The 17,117-nt window shown below is 42.8% G+C and overlaps 1 protein-coding gene across 4 annotated transcripts in view; it reads right to left on the reverse strand.

Annotated features, from left to right (window-relative positions):
• The window catches only part of LOC114487490 (uncharacterized), a 48,345-nt gene that overhangs the window by 13,471 nt on the left and 17,757 nt on the right, over nt 1-17,117 (reverse strand). For 2 of the 4 annotated variants that reach the window (XM_028497740.2, XM_028497742.2), the window contains one exon: nt 13,579-13,699. In XM_028497740.2, the coding sequence (XP_028353541.1) occupies nt 13,579-13,699 (121 nt within the window). Of the gene's footprint in view, nt 1-6,952; nt 7,618-10,910; nt 11,245-13,578; nt 13,700-17,117 lie in introns of those variants that run through there. The other 2 variants (XM_028497739.2, XM_055089544.1) reach the window with 2 other exon arrangements.

The raw sequence follows: 17,117 nt of genomic DNA on the forward strand, positions 1-17,117 counted from the left end.
TTTCATCACTTTAAGTATATCATTCCACTGCCTTCTGGCCTGTAGAGTTTCTGCTGAGAAATCAGCTGTTAACCTTATGGGAGTTCCCTTGTATGTTATTTGTCGTTTTTCCCTTGCTGCTTTCAATAATTTTTCTTTGTCTTTAATTTTTGTCAGTTTGATTAGTATGTGTATTGGCATGTTTCTCCTTGGGTTTATCCTGCCAGGGACTCTCTGCACTTCCTGGACTTGGGTGGCTATTTCCTTTCCCACGTCAGTGAAGTTTTCGACTACAATCTCTTCAAATATTTTCTCGGATCCTTTCCCTTTCTCTTCTCCTTCTGGGACCCCTATAATGCGAATGTTGTTGCGTTTAATGTTGTCCCAGAGGTCTCTTAGGCTGTCTTCATTTCTTTTCATTCTTTTTTCTTTATTCTGTTCTGCAGCAGTGAATTCCACCATTCTGTCTTCCAGGTCACTTATCCGTTCTTCTGCTTCAGTTATTCTGCTATTGATTCCTTTTAGTGTATTTTTAATTACAGTTATTGTACTGTTCATCTCTGTTTGTTTGTTCTTTAATTCTTCTAGGTGTTCTTTATTTCTTCTAGGTCTTTGTTAAACATTTCTTGCATCTTCTCGATCTTTGCCCCCATTCTTTTTCCAGGGTCCTGGATCATCTTCACTATCATTATTCTGAATTCTTTTTCTGGAAGGTTGCCTATCTCCACTTCATTTAGTTGTTTTTCTGGGGTTTTATCTTGTTCCTTCATCTGGTACATAGCTCTCTGTCTTTTCGTCTTGTCTATCTTTCTGTGAATGTGGTTTATTTTCCACAGGCTGCAGGATTGTAGTTCTTCTTGCTTCTGCTGTCTGCCCTCTGGTGGATTAGGCTATCTAAGAGGCTTGTGTAAGTTTCCTGATGGGAGATGATTGGTGGTGGGTAGAGCTGGCTGTTGCTCTGGTGGGCAGAGCTCAGTAAAACTTTAATCCTCTTGTTTGTTGATGGGTGGGGCTGGGTTCCCTCCCTGTTGATTGTTTGGCCTGAGGCGACCCAACACTGGAGCCTACCCGGGCTCTTTGGTGGGGCTAATGGCGGACTCTGGGAGAGCTCGCTCCAAGGAGTACGTCCCAGAACTTCTGCTGCCAGTGTCCTTGTCCTCACGGTGAGACACAGCCACACCCTGCCTCTGCAGGAGACCCTCCAACACTAGCGGGTAGGTCTGGTTCAGTTCTCTGTTTCCCCCAGTCCTGTTGAAGTCCTGCAATCAAATCCCGCTAGCCTTCAAAGTCTGATTCTCTAGGAATTTCTCCTCCCGCTGCTGGACCCCCAGGTTGGGAAGCCTGACGTGGGGCTCAGAACCTTCACCCCAGTGGGGGGACTTCTGTGGTATAAGTTTCTCCATTTTGTGAGTCACCCACCCAGCAGTTATGGGATTTTATTTTATTGTGATTGTGCCCCTTCTACTGTCTCATTGTGGCTTCTCCTTTGTCTTTTGATATGGGGTATCTTTTTTTGTGAGTTCCAGTCGATGACTGTTCAGCAGTTAGTTGTGATTCTGGTGCTCTCACAAGAGGGAGTGAGTGCACATCCTTCTACTCCACCATCTTGAACCAATCTCCCCAATTGTTTAATATACATATATTTGGCACATAATCCCATAACATGTTTTTCTGAATCATTTGATCATTAATTTATTCTTTTTTTCAATTTATTTTTTATTTATTTCTGGCTGCGTTGGGTCTTCTTTGCTGTGCATGGGCTTTCTCTAGTTGCGGTGAGTGGAGGTTACTCTTCATTGGGGTGCCCGGGCTTCTCATTGCGGTGGCTTCTCCTGTTGCGGAGCATGGGTTCCTGGTGTGCAGGCTTCAGTAGTTGTGGTGCTTGGGCTCAGTAGCTGTGGCTCGCGGGCTCTAGAGTGCTGGCTCAGTAGTTGTGGCTCACGAGCTTAGCTGCTCTGTGGCATGTGGGATCTTCCCGGAACAGGGCTTGAACCGTGTCCCCTGCATTGGCAGGTGGATTCTTAACCACTCTGCCACCAGGGAAGTCCCATTAATTAATTCTTTTCATATATCTTTATTGAGCAAATAGCAAGTACTGTACACTCTGCTAGGTGCTGGAAATACAGTAGTAAATGAGATAGACATAGTCCCTGCCCTTCTAGACCTTGTTCTATCCTGGGAGACACTTCAGACTAGCAAATACACACATGATTATTCAAAATTATAATCTCCATTAGCTTTATGAAAGTACTAGTTTCTAAACAGCATATAGTAGGGAGATAGGCCTGGCTGTGGGTGGGGTATTCAGGGAATGCCTCTTGAGGAAGTGAATTTTGAGTTCACTAAAGTTTGTAGAGTTATTCTGTCCAATATGGTAGCCACTAGCCACATGTGGGTATTTACATTTAAATGGCTTAAATTAAATAAAATTAGAAGTTCAGTTCCTCAGTCATACTGACTGCATTCCAGTACTCAGTAGCCACCTTCAGCAAGTGGCTACCATATTATAAAACACAGACATAGAAAGTCTCCACTGTTGCAGAAATTTCTATCGAGCAGTGCTGTTACATAGGATTTCACTAGCTGGGAAGGAGCCCAGGGGAGGGGAAAGGAAATAACTTGAGCCAAAAAAATATACTCCTGAACTTAGTGGAAATTGCTTATAATCTAAGAGAAATAATGTTTTTAGAATGTTCTGTGGATGATGACACTGGATATGGGTTTTGGTGAAGGATCAGAGGAGATGAGAAATATTCCCTCCTCTTGTTTTGTGACTCAGCCTTGGACAGATAATATCCAGCCAATCATTCGGGGCTTATTCCCACGTGGGGCCCCTGTTCTGGACCCTTGCCTTGGTTCCTGGGTATATGAAATAGTTAGGACCAAGACAGGAGAAAGGAGAACAATACTGTGCTTGAATTGTTCAGCAAAATATAAAATGAGTGACATAAGAAGACAACTGACAGCACATTTTGAATTATATTGTAGAAACCACACATAACTAAATATTGGCAGTCACTGCCCTCTGAGTCATCTGCCATTTGCCACAGGCCCTTGTCCTCAGCCCATATGAGACAGGCTGGGACCTGGGACCCTTTGCTGCAGTGCTTGCACCTGAACAAACGTCTCCTCTCTTCAAGCAGCAGAATACAAAGAAACTATATGGGACAAAAAAGTAACTGTGTGCATGTACGGTTGGGGCAAATTATGGATAACAAGATACAAAAAGACCAAAAAAACCCAACTGCCACTTCTGAAGAGCCAGGAGCAAAAACAGGGTACTGCACATGCCCCCTGCACTCAACACCACCAAAGGGGTGGGCAAAATACCTAGGCCACGCCTCCGGCCCGACCCCTGGACACACCCCTACCCTCACGCCATATGAGGAACAAGCTCATGTGCCCTCCACCCTCCAACCCCCGGGAGCGAGCGAGCAAGGGAACCTGTTGCTTGTTTTTGCTTCCCCCTCTGCTGCAGCAGGGGCCCCAATAAAGCCTTACCTGAATTTCTCGTCTGGCCTCTTATCAATTTCTACTGATTAAGGAGGCCAAGAACCCTGATCAGTAACACACAGAGTAAGTATCAGTGCTCCTGAGAGCTCTGTCTTGGGCCCTATTTTCTTTTCACTTTACACCTTCCCCTGAGTGCGAGCATTCCCTCCCTGACTTCACATACGATCCACATTCTGACAGTTCCCAAGTCTCTATTTCCAGTCCCAGGCTCTCTGCTGTGCTTCAGACCACTCAAAGTCCACTAATAAGCTCTAATAATGCTGTCCCACAGACACTGCAAACTCACCCCAACTGTGCCCACCCAAACTGCCCCTCCTTCTCAGGTCCCGACATCAACAATGGCGACACTTTCTGAACCAGAAGCCAGAAGCCTGGGTGTGTCATCCTTGACTTCTGTACTGAAATCCCACCAGCCACCAAATCTACTGATTCTGCCTCCCAAATAACCTCTTGAATTTGTTGACTTATCTGCCTTCCCTTCTGCACTGTCCTAGTTTTTCGTTCACTGCCTGAATTACGTAACCATTTCCTAACCATTCCCCTTGGTCCAGTCTTGGCTGCCTCCAAAGCACACTGCACGTTACAGCCATAGCCATCTCTTGAAATCTGATCATGTCCTTCCATTGCTTAGAACCTTTCAGGGCTTCCTCGTTACACTGGTCCAAATGACTTTCTGTAGTTACAAGGCTCATCTTGATTTGGCCTCGATTACTTCCCCAGCTGCTTCTCCCACCCATTCTCCTTGTACATTCCTCTGCAAATACACTTAGCTTCATTTAGTGCCAGGAATCCAGCAGGCTTAACTTTGTATTGGGATCTTTGCACATGCTATTTCCAGAAACACTTTCACCACCGTCACCCCCTTCTTCTCCTCTTTTCCTGGCTTATTCAGCTTAAACGTTATTTTTTTCAAGGCAGCTCACCCCAATTCCCCAGTGTGGGGTTAGCTGCCCCTGTCATATACCCTCTGTAGTGGGTTGAATGACGGCCCCTCACATCCTAATTCCCAGAACCTGTGAATGTTATACTTTCATCAGAAAAAAAAGTGTCTTTGCAGATGTACTTAAGGGTCTTGAGATGAGATCGTTCTGGATTATCCAGGTAGACCTTAAATACAATGACACGTGTCTTTATAAGAGACACAGAGAAAAGAGGAAAAGGCCATGTGAGGAAGGAGACAAAGGTTAGAGTGATGCAGCCACAAGCCGAGGAACACCTGGAGTCCCTAGAAGCTGGAAGAGGCAAGAAAGGATTCTCCCCGGAGCCTTCAGAGGAAGCACGGCTCTGCTGACACCATGATTTCGGACTTCTAGCCTCCGGAACTGTGAGAAAAGAAACTTCTGTTGCTAAGCCACCAAGTTTGTGGCAATTTGTTTCAGCAGCCAGAGGAAACTAAGGCATCCGCCCCCCCCCCACCCCCTCCCACCTTCTTCTATGAGACCTCTTATCACAGTGCTTCAAAGTGGCCTTTTTATCAATACTTGTTTGCCTTCCTGACTTGCAAAGTCTCATGAAGGCAGTAGAGATTGACCTAAAAGCAGGCTGGGGTTCCAAAAATAAAGCCGGGTGAGCACTAAGGCGAACTAATAGAAACTTCTCCTGCAGGACTGAATTTTCCCAGCAGGTGAATTCAGCATCTTTGTGTGCTGAGAAAGGATTACAGTTTGCCATGACGTGTGTTCTCCCCAGAATGGCTGGTTGGGACCTGGGGCTTCAGAGCAGCCCACTACAGCATCCATATATTAACATGTTCTTTGTGTACCATGGGGATTAAAAAAGGCTGGCAAACACTGCTAAGGTTAGGAGTCACTAAAGCTTCTTGAAACTGAAACATGAATAGGACTATCTACATAATTTGTGGGCCCCAGTGCAAAACAAAAATGCAGGCTTCTGATTCAAAAATCATGAGGAATTTCAAGATGGCCATAGAAGAGCATGAAACCAAGTGTGGGCTCCGGTGTAGTTAATTGCTTGAAGCCGACCCTGATCACAATAGAAAGATGTGCTGAAAATGGATATGACGTTGTTTTGTGAAATGGGCTGAATGGGTAGGAGGGTAGTCAGGGGCACAAGGTAAGGGACTACTGCAATAACCCAGGAAGGCAGAGGTGAGGAGACCGTGGGCTAAGGTGGTTTCACGGCAGTGCTAAGGGAAGAAAAAGGCAAATCCAGGAGGTGGTGTGTGCTCAGAGGCAGGGATGCTTCAGGGTCTTTCCAGACTTAGAGGAGGAGAGGCGTTGGGGAGCCCTGGAGGAATCTGGAACACTCATGTGTCATTGACATTGTCCTGGGAGCTGCAGTAGGCAGGAATGACTAGAGCTCAATGGAGACCAGAGTGAACAGGGGCACTTACTCCACAAAGGAACCACGTACAGCTGTCAGGCTGTAGCCTAGCAACTGGACGGCTACAATGAGGGTGATGGACAGAAAAGGTGGCAGGGGAAGAGGACACACCCTCAGATGCTTCCAGGTGCCGGAATGTGTGAGGATGAGGAGTGATGGAGACCATCGAGAGCTCAGGACCATCCCCAGTGACGGCCACCACCGTACATGGTGATGTGGGAACACAGGGGCAGAATGGTCAGAGCTGCAGATTTTGAAAGAGAAGCCAGGGATCCAGAATTGTGAAATCTCCCAATTTTTAAGTGTTGACAACTAAGCTAAATATTTTTCTATAAATACTATAAGCCAAACTAAACACACCCATAGGCTAGATCTGGCTCCTGGGACTCAGCTTTGCAGCCTCTGTACAGGGGGCAGCGGATAAGAGCCGGGCGGGACTCAAGTCCTGTCTCTGCCACTTGACCAGCGGAGCCCTTCTAAGCCTCACTTCTCCATATAACGGGGACAATTTTAGGACCTACCTCTCAGGGCAGTAGTGAGGAATAAATGCATCTTTTAGGTAAAGCACAGATGACAGTAACTGGTATGTAAAACTGTGCTGTGCACTTTATATATTCTATTTTATTTTATGCTCACAACCATGCAGTCAAGTTGGCTTTATTACAACATACCCATTTTCCAGAGGTGGGTTGGAAAGAAAGGCTCGGAGACAAGAAATCACTTGCCTCAAATCACACACGCCAAGTCTGAGCAAGCCTTCAAATCTCATTATTTCGGCCTCCAAAGGTATTGCTTTTTAAAAAGTCTCTCTTACCCTGTACTGACTCGTATTTTATTTTAGAGGTTTCTAGAAAGAATGTTCCAGCCAATGGTACTGTCACAAGAAAAATTTTAATAATAAAAAACTCCAAAAAGGAAAAACCAGTCTCTTCCTCTTCAACCTCCACATTTAAACACACACACACACACACACACACACACACACACACACACACATTCAAAACAAAAGTAACGAAAGGTGCCAGAACATTTCCCCTCCCCACCCTACCCTCAATCCAATGGACTCTTAAATAACATTATTTGAGGGAATACATTATTCTTTGTATTTTCCCAATTCCTCAGGACAACCACTGCAATCCTATTCTTTAAATCTTTTTTAAATTTTATACAATTTTTAAAGGTTACTTTCCATTTACACTTATTACAAAACATTGGCTATATTCCCTATGTTGTACGTTACATCCTTGAGCCTGTCTTATACCCAATAGTTTGTACCTCCAACTCCCCCATCTCTATATTTCCCCTCCCCGCTTTCCCACTGGTAACCACTAGTTTGTTCTCTACACAGTATCTGTGAGTCTGCTTCTGTTATGTTATATTCACTAGTTTGTTGTATTTTTTTAGATTCCACGTGTAAGCAATATCATACAGACTGCAATCTTATTCTGCCTCAGTGGGGCAGGAGTTGATAGCATAATGGATAAGGGGCCTATGCACAGGCCCTAAGGCAAGAGATTAACAGGTAGGACCCTAATGCCTTTATTGAGTAGACCAACTCCCTTGTGTCCACTCAGCAGTGGTGACAGGTATCAGCGCCAAGCATAGGGCCCTAGGGCCTCTGTGCCCTGGAAGGCAATTAGGCATTTGCTCAGTGGCGTATACTTCCTGTATACACTCCAGTCCCACAAACTGATCATTCCATTTCCCGTTTCTCCTCGGGGCCTTCGCCTTTGGAGCTGGATCTTCCAGCAACCAGATCTTCCAGCAAGCAGAATTTCTTTTCTTAAAGAGAGAAAAGGAAAGAAAAGATTTGCACTGTTTGTAGGTCTGAAAGTAGCAGGAATTTTAACTTGTTCCTGGAACAAATTCTGGGGCATTTGAATTGGGAGTAGAATTGGGGTAGGGGTGGGGAAGGTCCCGGCTGGGTAAGTCAGAGTGATGAAATTCATAGCCAACAGCTTTGTTTGATTCTTTTGACTATGGCCAAGCCAGTAGGGCTGAGAGCACGATGTTCTCAATAATAGCCTTGACAATAACGTGATTTGTTTCCTTTCCAAAGCCGAACACGGCACCTCAGCCTGCAAAGGGGAGCTTTCTTCTGAACCTGTGGGATGGGAGAGCTGATTTTGTCCTCCAGGCTAGGAAATGAAGGCATTAAGCAGGGAGGACTCGAATCGAAATGTCATCTGGCCATAACACTTGCCTAAACAATACATATTTTATTTTGTTTTGAAGGAACACGTCTCTTCAGTCTTTTCATGGGTAGGACTTCAGATGAAGATGTTCTTCTTTCCTAACCACCAGACTGAAACTGAATATTGCCTCGGTCCAAGGGGTGCAATACTGCTGTTATGTCTGTAATTCACAGCAGAAACTAAGTCCTGAAGCTTGACCCAAGCCAGCTGACATTTTTAGGCCCTGGGCTGGTAATTACCAAATGGTTTTCTTTTCTTCACGCTTTTCTGGATTCTTTCAGAGAATTGGGAGGCTGTTTTCTCAACAGGGAAAACTGAAAGCTAATAGGCATTTATGCCATTAAGAAAAATAATGGTTGCAGTTAGATAGTAGTTAATCATGATTGTAAGTGATTGCAAATCTCTCGAGTTGCACCAACGCTACAAACAGAAATAAATGAGGGTTTCAATGCTCTCCCCACTGGTGAAAAGCACAGATTAAGCTCAGCTCTGGCCAAAGCCATGCTCTAGTGCTGCAGGGAAACAGTGAGTCACCAAAGACGTGATCTCTGCCCCCATTGAAATTACAGGGACGCAGGAGCAGGGCACCCCCAGGCACACACATGCACACCCCCCCCAGTAGATAGCACAGTCTCCAAGGTGTGCATGGGTGTGCAAGTTCATGTCTAAATCAGTGGCTTGAATTCAGATTGCATTTGCCAATATAAATTATACCCTAAAGGCTGAGTAAGTTCTTGGGCTGGCAAATCACAGCCCATTTGCTTCTTCAGACAACCGCAGGATTTGTCCACCTTTTGTAACATTGTTTCTATGGACTAACTTATTGATCTCCATGGTCCTGATAGTAAATTCCAGAAGCTTTATGTCACCACCCTGCTGGAGAGGGTGTCCCCTCCTATCTCCTTTTACTGGGATTCTGTTTCCTTAAGCGTTCCAGTGGGGGTGGGGTGATGGTACCCGACCATTGACGGGAGTTGAGTGGTAGGGGACTTGGGTGAAGCTGGAAAATCCGGGAGGCCTCCGGGACATTCAGGGAGCAGTTCATCTTTAGGAAGAAGTTTAAGTCTTAGCCGTGGCACTTATTAGTCCTGGAGCCTCAGGCGACACCTTCTTGATGAGTCTCTCAGCTGGCCTGGACCCTTTGAATCAGTTTCCACATCTGGAAAATGGGAACAATGATAGAAACAAATGATGCCTCCCTCATGGGGCTGTCGTGAAGATAAGGGGATGGAGTCTGAGAAAGCACCTAACGTGATTTGCTGTCCCAGAGCTGGCATTCAGTAAATACCAAATTTGGATCTGTTAGAGGAAGAGAGAGCATGTACAAAAGTATAAACAAGTACAAATAGATTGAATGCAAGCTATATACAGGCTGAGAAATAGGTGTGGAGTGGTGTGGAGATGAGGTAATTTGTGGGCCAGCAGATAAAGCTATCCAGGGAGACTCTGAGAAACTTCCACATGGACGCCTCTCTATAGGACATATCTCTTAGCATGGCTAGGCTTTTTGGGTTCTTCGCAGTCATGTGGGTTTGGTCAAGGCTTCCGTGTGCAGCTCTTGGCTCTGCTTCTGTTCCCGCTGATAAGAAGGAACTCAGACCCACCCGCGCAGGGTCTTAAGGTTTAGAAGTCAGACCACAGAATGCTCAGTTAAATTTGAATTTCAAATAAACGGTAAATAATTGTTTAGTATAAGGATGTCCTATGCAATATTTGCAATGTACTTATATTTTTAAAAAATCCATCGTTTATCTGAGATTGAAATTGAACTGATTGTCCTGTATCGTATTTGGAGACCCTACCCCTGTCACCCCCAAATAGCAAGGGACCAAGGGCAGAACTCAGCAGGATACTCCAAACTGACCTCTTGGGGAAGAGAAATTAACTACACCCTGGGAGGTTGGATAGATTCAGCAAAAATCATGAGGACAGTGCTGAAGGACACAAAGGACTTCTGTTGTCAAAAAGCTCTATCACCTCCCCTCTCTTCAACTCTCCTCTTTGGATCAGTGACACTCCTTGAATGAACACCAAGATTGATGCCCCTGGACTGTGTAGCTTTGGGAATTCAGCCCCAGAGGGAGAATGCTGCCTGCCTTGGTTAAGGATCTGAAAGAAATTACGTGTGACCTTAGGCCAGGGTTTCTCTAGATTCCAATCAGTCCTCCGCCTCAGAGTCAAGGCTTAGAGCATCAAATCCACTGCTCTCCTCAGTGCCCATCAATTTTTATGCTTTCCTGATGAATACGGGGACCTTTCATTGGTCCTGTGATCTGAGGAGATGGAGCTTAGTAAATTCTTAGGATAACAACACAGCTTGAAGAGAAAGATCTGAGGAGGCAAAGAGAAACTTGAAAATATAAAAATAATGATATCACTGACAGAAGTTTGGAGGGAGGTGATGTTAGAAGAATGTAAAAGCACCAATTTCTTTATTTTTTTATAAGGTTATTTCATTTTCTTTCTTTTTTCTTTTCTTTTCTTTCTTTTTTTTTTTTTTTTGTCCGTGTTGGGTCTTAGTTGTGGCACATGGGATCTTCGCTGAGGCATGCAGGATCTTTTCGTTGCGGCGCATGGGCTCTTCGTTGCAGCATGCGGACTTCTCTCTAGTTGTGGCACGTGGGCTCCAGAGCACATGGGCTCTGTAGTTGCAGCACGAGGGCTCTCTCATTGAGGCTCGTGAGCTCAGTAGCTGTGATGTGTGGGCTTAGTTGCCCTGAGGCATGTGGGATCTTAGTTCCCCGACCAGGGATCGAACCTGAGCCCCCTGCATTGGAAGGTGGATTCTTTACCACTGGACCACCAGGGAAGTCCCAAAGCACTAATTTCTTAATCGTATATAGTGGGGAGCAAGCCAGTGCTGTTGAAAGCTGGTGGAATCTTCGCTGAGGCATGCAGGATCTTTTCGTTGCGGCGCATGGGCTCTTCGTTGCAGCATGCGGACTTCTCTCTAGTTGTGGCACGTGGGCTCCAGAGCACATGGGCTCTGTAGTTGCAGCACGAGGGCTCTCTCATTGAGGCTCGTGAGCTCAGTAGCTGTGATGTGTGGGCTTAGTTGCCCTGAGGCATGTGGGATCTTAGTTCCCCGACCAGGGATCGAACCTGAGCCCCCTGCATTGGAAGGTGGATTCTTTACCACTGGACCACCAGGGAAGTCCCAAAGCACTAATTTCTTAATCGTATATAGTGGGGAGCAAGCCAGTGCTGTTGAAAGCTGGTGGAATAAGACACAAGTACATAATTTAGAGTTATACACACAATCAACAGAAAAACTTAAAAAAGAGTAATAAAACTAACCAAACTCAAGAAATGGGAAGTAGTGTAAGAAAGGCAAAGAGGGTGAAGAGGTATTCACTCTTCTTTTAGAATAGGAAGTAAAAAGAAAAAAACTGTTAAAAGTCTGTAAATAAAGACATATAAGTAAACAGCTAAAAACTAAAACAATGGTTCTTGTTCTGCTTGTATCTCATGGCTGTGGCTGCCAGTCTCCAAGATGGCTTCCGATGAGCCTTGCCTCTGGGATTGCACACTCTTGTGTAGTCCCCTCCCACATGGCACCAAGAATTGGTCTATGTGACCAATATAATACTAGAGAAGTAATGACGTATAACTTCTGAAATTTAGGATAATTTGTTATGCAGCAGTAGATAACTAATACAGTGGCTGTCGGTTTGCTGAGTCTCTGCACCGCAAAACGTCTCATTATGAGACTCAGGAGGAATGAGTAGCCCCTGGGACATCTGTTCTCATGGCAGAGAACAGCCAAAGGGGAGTGGAAGCTCACAAGGGCTTTAAACCGTCTGCTTAGAACTGGCATACGTGACTGCTGCTCACATTTCATTGGTTAAAGCAAGGACATGGCTGAGTCTGTTTCGGGTAGGTAGGTATATTTCTTCCGCAAAAAGGCATTATAATAGGCAGAGATGAATAATTCTACCGGGAAAAAGGACATCAATAATCAATAATTGGGAATTATAATACATTTGATTCCAAGAGGCATAATGTATCTGATAACATACAACTAAAACATCTCTGGAAGCATATTCAGAATAATGATAACATTGGTTACTTCTGGAGGAAGAGACCTGGGTGTCTGAGGAATAAGGATGGGAGGGAGATTTTTCACTATATGCCTTTCGAATATTTTGAATGAGATCTAAGTAAATATAGAAGTATTTACTTCCATAAGTAAGTATTAAAAATACTTACTTGAAATTAAAATTTAAAGTGGGGAGGGGGTGTGGGCCTTCTATTTTGAAATATATCATTACTAGGGAGATACTTGGAGAACCACTAGTTATTTATGGAGAATGGAGTGAGGATAAGGCATGAGGAGTGAGAGGCTTAGATGTTTTGTTTAGGTCCTGTTAGTTACTGTTTAAAATAAAACAAACTTCTGCTTCCAGCAAGATGGAGTAGATGCACTTTTCCCTATTGCTTCACCAAGGACAACTAAAATCCCTGGACATTATATTTAAAACAAACATTAGATGTTACTGAAAGATAGAGAGAAGAAGACAGACCAGCTAGGCACCTGGGGACCTGAGAAATGACATGGTCGTGAGTTCCCTGAGTTCTCTTTTTGCCTCATACAGCCAAGACTTGGAGCTGAAGAAGCCAGTGATGGAAGAAATTTTCACATACTGAGGTATGAGGAGTTGTTCTGGCTTATACGTGTTTTGGCTTGAACTTTATGCTAGCCAGAACAGCCTGTCTTTTGGCCTGTCAAACGTGCATTGTACAGTTGCTTTAACCATTAAAGAAAAGAATGTATTTAAAAAATCAAAATGGGGTAACTGTGGTTTGAGCATTCAAAATGGAGCCGGGTGGCCATTGTGGATGTTGTTTCAGACATGCTCCTGCATCATTGAGAACTTGAATTTTCTAACTATATCCAACTCAAGGACACCACCTTGAGATATTGTTCTCAAAACAATATCTGCTAGCAGCTGCCAGCTGCAACCTTATGGTCTTTAGGTCTCCCTTTATAACTATGTAACCATTTCGGACCCCAACCAATTCTTACTGTTTAACAGCACCCTTACTTCTTGCAGTTCCAATTACAATCCTTGAGAGACAACTCATGTAACTAACTGTAACCTTGCAGCTTTTGCCTACATAAGCCTCCCGCATTTTGTAATACAGTGAAACACAATTCGAGTGCTTCTTGAGTCTGTGTTTCCTGGGCTATAGTCCTCAGTTTGGCTTGAATAAAACTTTTCTATTCCTATTATAGATTGTTTACTGATTATTTCCATCAACACCAGTAACCTGGATTTCTCCTCCTCCCGGCAGTTACACGGTGGTCCATTCTCTCCCCTACCTCAACCTCCTGCCACAGCAGCATCAGAAAAAGCCACTTAAAAACAGAAGGTTTAAATAAGATCCAGAATCTTGGAACATATTTTGATATACAGCTTTCTATTGGTTTCCTGTGTCTGCAGCAACAAATTACCACAAACTTTGTGGTTTAAAAAACAGAAATTTATTCTCTCACATTTCTGAAGGCCAGAAGTTAGAAAGAAAGGTGCTGGCAGGGCAGCTCTACCTCTGGAGGCCTTAGGGAAGATCTGTTTTTTTGCCTCTTCGAGAGTCTTGTGGTAGTTGGCATTCTTCGACTTGTAACCACTTCACTCCAATCTCTTTCTCTGTGGTTACATTGCATCCTCCTAGAAAAAACAATAGAATATTTTCAGGATCTAGGGCAAAGAGTTATTAGACTTGACAATAAAAGTACAATCTATAAAAGGAAAAATTGATACATTAGAAATTTTAAAAATTTGATCTGTGAAAGACTCTGTTAAGAGGAAGAAAAGGCAAGGTACATATTGGGAGAAAATATTTACAAACCTCGTACCTGACAAAGGACTAATATCTAGTATATACAAAGAATGCTCAAAAACCCAAAGTGAACAAAACAAACAATCCGGTTAGAAAATGGGCAAAACATATGAACAGACAATTCACCAAGGAGAATACACAAATATCAATAAGCACATGAAAAAATTTTCAACATCATTAGTCATAAGGAAAATGAAAATTATAACCGTGATGAGATATTTCTACTCATCTATGAGAGTGGCTAAAATAAGAAATAGTGACAACACCAAATGGTGGCAAGAATGTAGAGAAACTGGATGACTCATACATTGCTGTGGGAATGTAAAATGGTACAGCCATGGAAAACAGTTTGTCAATTTCTTAAAAAACTAAACACGCAACCATCAAATGATGCACAAATTGCATCTCTAGGAATTTATCCTAGAGCAATGAAGACTTGTGTTTACACAAAAAGCTGTACATGAATGTTTATCGCAGCTTTACTTGTAACAGCCCAAGATAGGAAGCAACCCAGGTGTACTTAAATGGGTGAATGATTAAACAAATAGTGATACATCCATACCTTTGAACACCAAGCAGCAATAAGAAAGAACAAACTATCGATACACACAAGAATCTGGATGAATCACCAGAAAATTATGCTGAATGAAAAAAGCCAGTCCCCAAAGGTTATACACTGTGTGATTCCATTTATGTAATACTTTTGAAATGACAAAATTACAGAAATGTAGAATAGATTAGCAGTTGCGAGGGTTTATGGGGAGGGTGGGAGGGATGTAGCTCTAAAAGGGCAACATGACGGATCCTTGTGATAATGGAAATGTTCTGTATCTTGACTGTCTCGATGCCAAATATCCTGGTTGTGATATTGTACTATGATTGGAGGAAACTGGGTTAAAGGGTAAAGAGTATTTCTCTGTATTACTTCTTAGAATTGCATGTGAATCTACAACTGTCTCAAAAAGTTTAATGAAAAAACCATACTTCAATTAAAAAGAAATGTGAAACAAACTAAAACAATGTTCATGTATTATTTAATTTATAATTAAAAATAAAAATAAACAACATACCAGGAAAATATATCTAACATAAATTACAAAGTGTTAATACTATTATTGTAACATGATCTTCAGGTAATCGTTAAGAACAGACAACATAATAGAAAAATAAGCAAAAGTTATAAGCAAGTGATTCTCAAACTAAGAAATGCAATGGCCAGTAAGTAGTGTGACATGAGTTTCATTTGCTTTCCTTCTGGTTAGCACCCCTTATCACTCAAAACACTCTAAATTGCACAGTAAGTTATATGATCCTCTCACTGATAAACCGCTAAAGAGGTGTTCACCTTCACAAATAGTGAAAGAAAAGTGAAAAATCAAGTTATTGTTTTCTCCTATCAGCTTGTTAAAGAATACATTTTGCTAATTCTCACTGTGGGCAGAGGTGTGGGAAAGGTGGATCTTATGTTCTGTTGGTGAGAGTATAAATTGGTTCAGTTCTCTGGAGGGTCATTTGTCAATATGTACTAAAACCCTTTAAAAAGTACATTCTTATGAACAGCAATTCCATTTCTAGAAAATTAGACTAGTATACATAGATGGATATTCAAGAATTTTCATTGAAATGTTGTGTAGACATTGAAGATAATCCAAATAGCAAATGTTCATTAATACATAAATAATGGTACATACATACAGGTAGATGTAATGGAATATTATATATATATATATAAATATATATTATATGCATATCTAAAGATAGTAAAATTAGCATACCTTGGTTAGTGGGTTACTTGTTAATGCTAATTTGCTCCTTTATACTAGTCTAAACTAGTGACAAGAGTCACATACTATTTTTATAATCTTAATACAGCAAATCTATTTTAAAAGGATCCTGAGAAAAGTATACCTGGAAGATCAAGGTAGCCTCAAGGAGATTAAGTGAAGCAATAGGAATGCGGAGTGTCACTTGGGAAAGTGGCCTCTATGGGATGTGGGAATTGATTCTAGCGTCCAAGTATAACATTAGGGCTTGGTGCTACCTACCAGCCTGAGAAATATGGTCACCTTGCTGTTCTATTTTTAGAGTGGCTCCTTCACAATTAGGACATATGAGATAGGTACTTTATAAACTATAAAATGCCACAAAAATGTTGGGTATCACTCTCATCACAAGTGGTCCCTCCACGCTGCTGAGATAGGATTTGAGGGCAGTTCTGGAACACCAACGAGCCAGCTGGATCCTGGGAGCCCATGAATGGAGCACGCTGGTGTTCAGCTCACATTCAGCCCTTTGGCCAGCTTTGGGCTCTGCGTTGAGATGTCACATGGTGTGGATCCCAGAGCAAAGGTTCGGGCGTCATAAGACACGGGTTCAAATTCTGCAGACTCATTCACCTTAGAAAACCTGGGGAAATTGCTGTAATTCCACTACCTGTTTCCTCCACTTAGAAGTGAAGAAAATAATAATCCTCATGTCACAAGAGTGTTCTGAAGATCCAGGGAAATAGGGCACGTGAAAGTGCTTTGTAAATACAATATTCTGCAAAGCTCAGTTATATGTGTTGGAGAGGCAGTATTGACACCATGAATGCATCGGTTTTGTAGTGTGAACCCAGAGTGGCCACCTGTAGTTGTGTCACTTAAACTCTTTAATCTTTTGTTTCATCATCTATAAAACAAAAATTATAATAACTTCCTTATAGCGTTTTTTATGAGAATTAAATGAGATAATGAGGGAGGGAAACACAGTTATTGAGCATCTGCTACGTGTCACGCACACAGTACATGCTTTTTATATGACAATAAATAAATATAAGGCATATTCCCCCTCAAATCACTCTTTTTTTTTTTTTTTTTAACATCTTTATTGGAGTATAACTGTTTTACCATAGTGTGTTAGTTTCTCCTTTACAACAAAGTGAATCAGTTATACATATACATATGTTCCCATATCTCTTCCCTCTTGCGTCTCCCTCCCTCCCACCCTTCCTATCCCACCCCTCTCGTGGTCACAAAGCACAGAGGTGATCTCCCTGTGCTATGCGGCAGCTTCCCACTAGCTATCTAATTTACATTTGGTAGTGCATATATGTCCCTGCCACTCTCTCACTTCGTCACAGCTTACCCTTCCCCCTCCCCATGTCCTCAAGTCCATGCTCTAGTAGGTCTGTGTTTTATTCCCGTCCTACCACTAATCTCTTCATGACATTTTTTTTCTTAGATTCCATATATATGTGTTAGCATA

This window comes from Physeter macrocephalus, chromosome 13 (assembly GCF_002837175.3).
Source record: "Physeter macrocephalus isolate SW-GA chromosome 13, ASM283717v5, whole genome shotgun sequence".
NCBI classification, from domain to species: Eukaryota; Metazoa; Chordata; class Mammalia; order Artiodactyla; family Physeteridae; genus Physeter; species Physeter macrocephalus.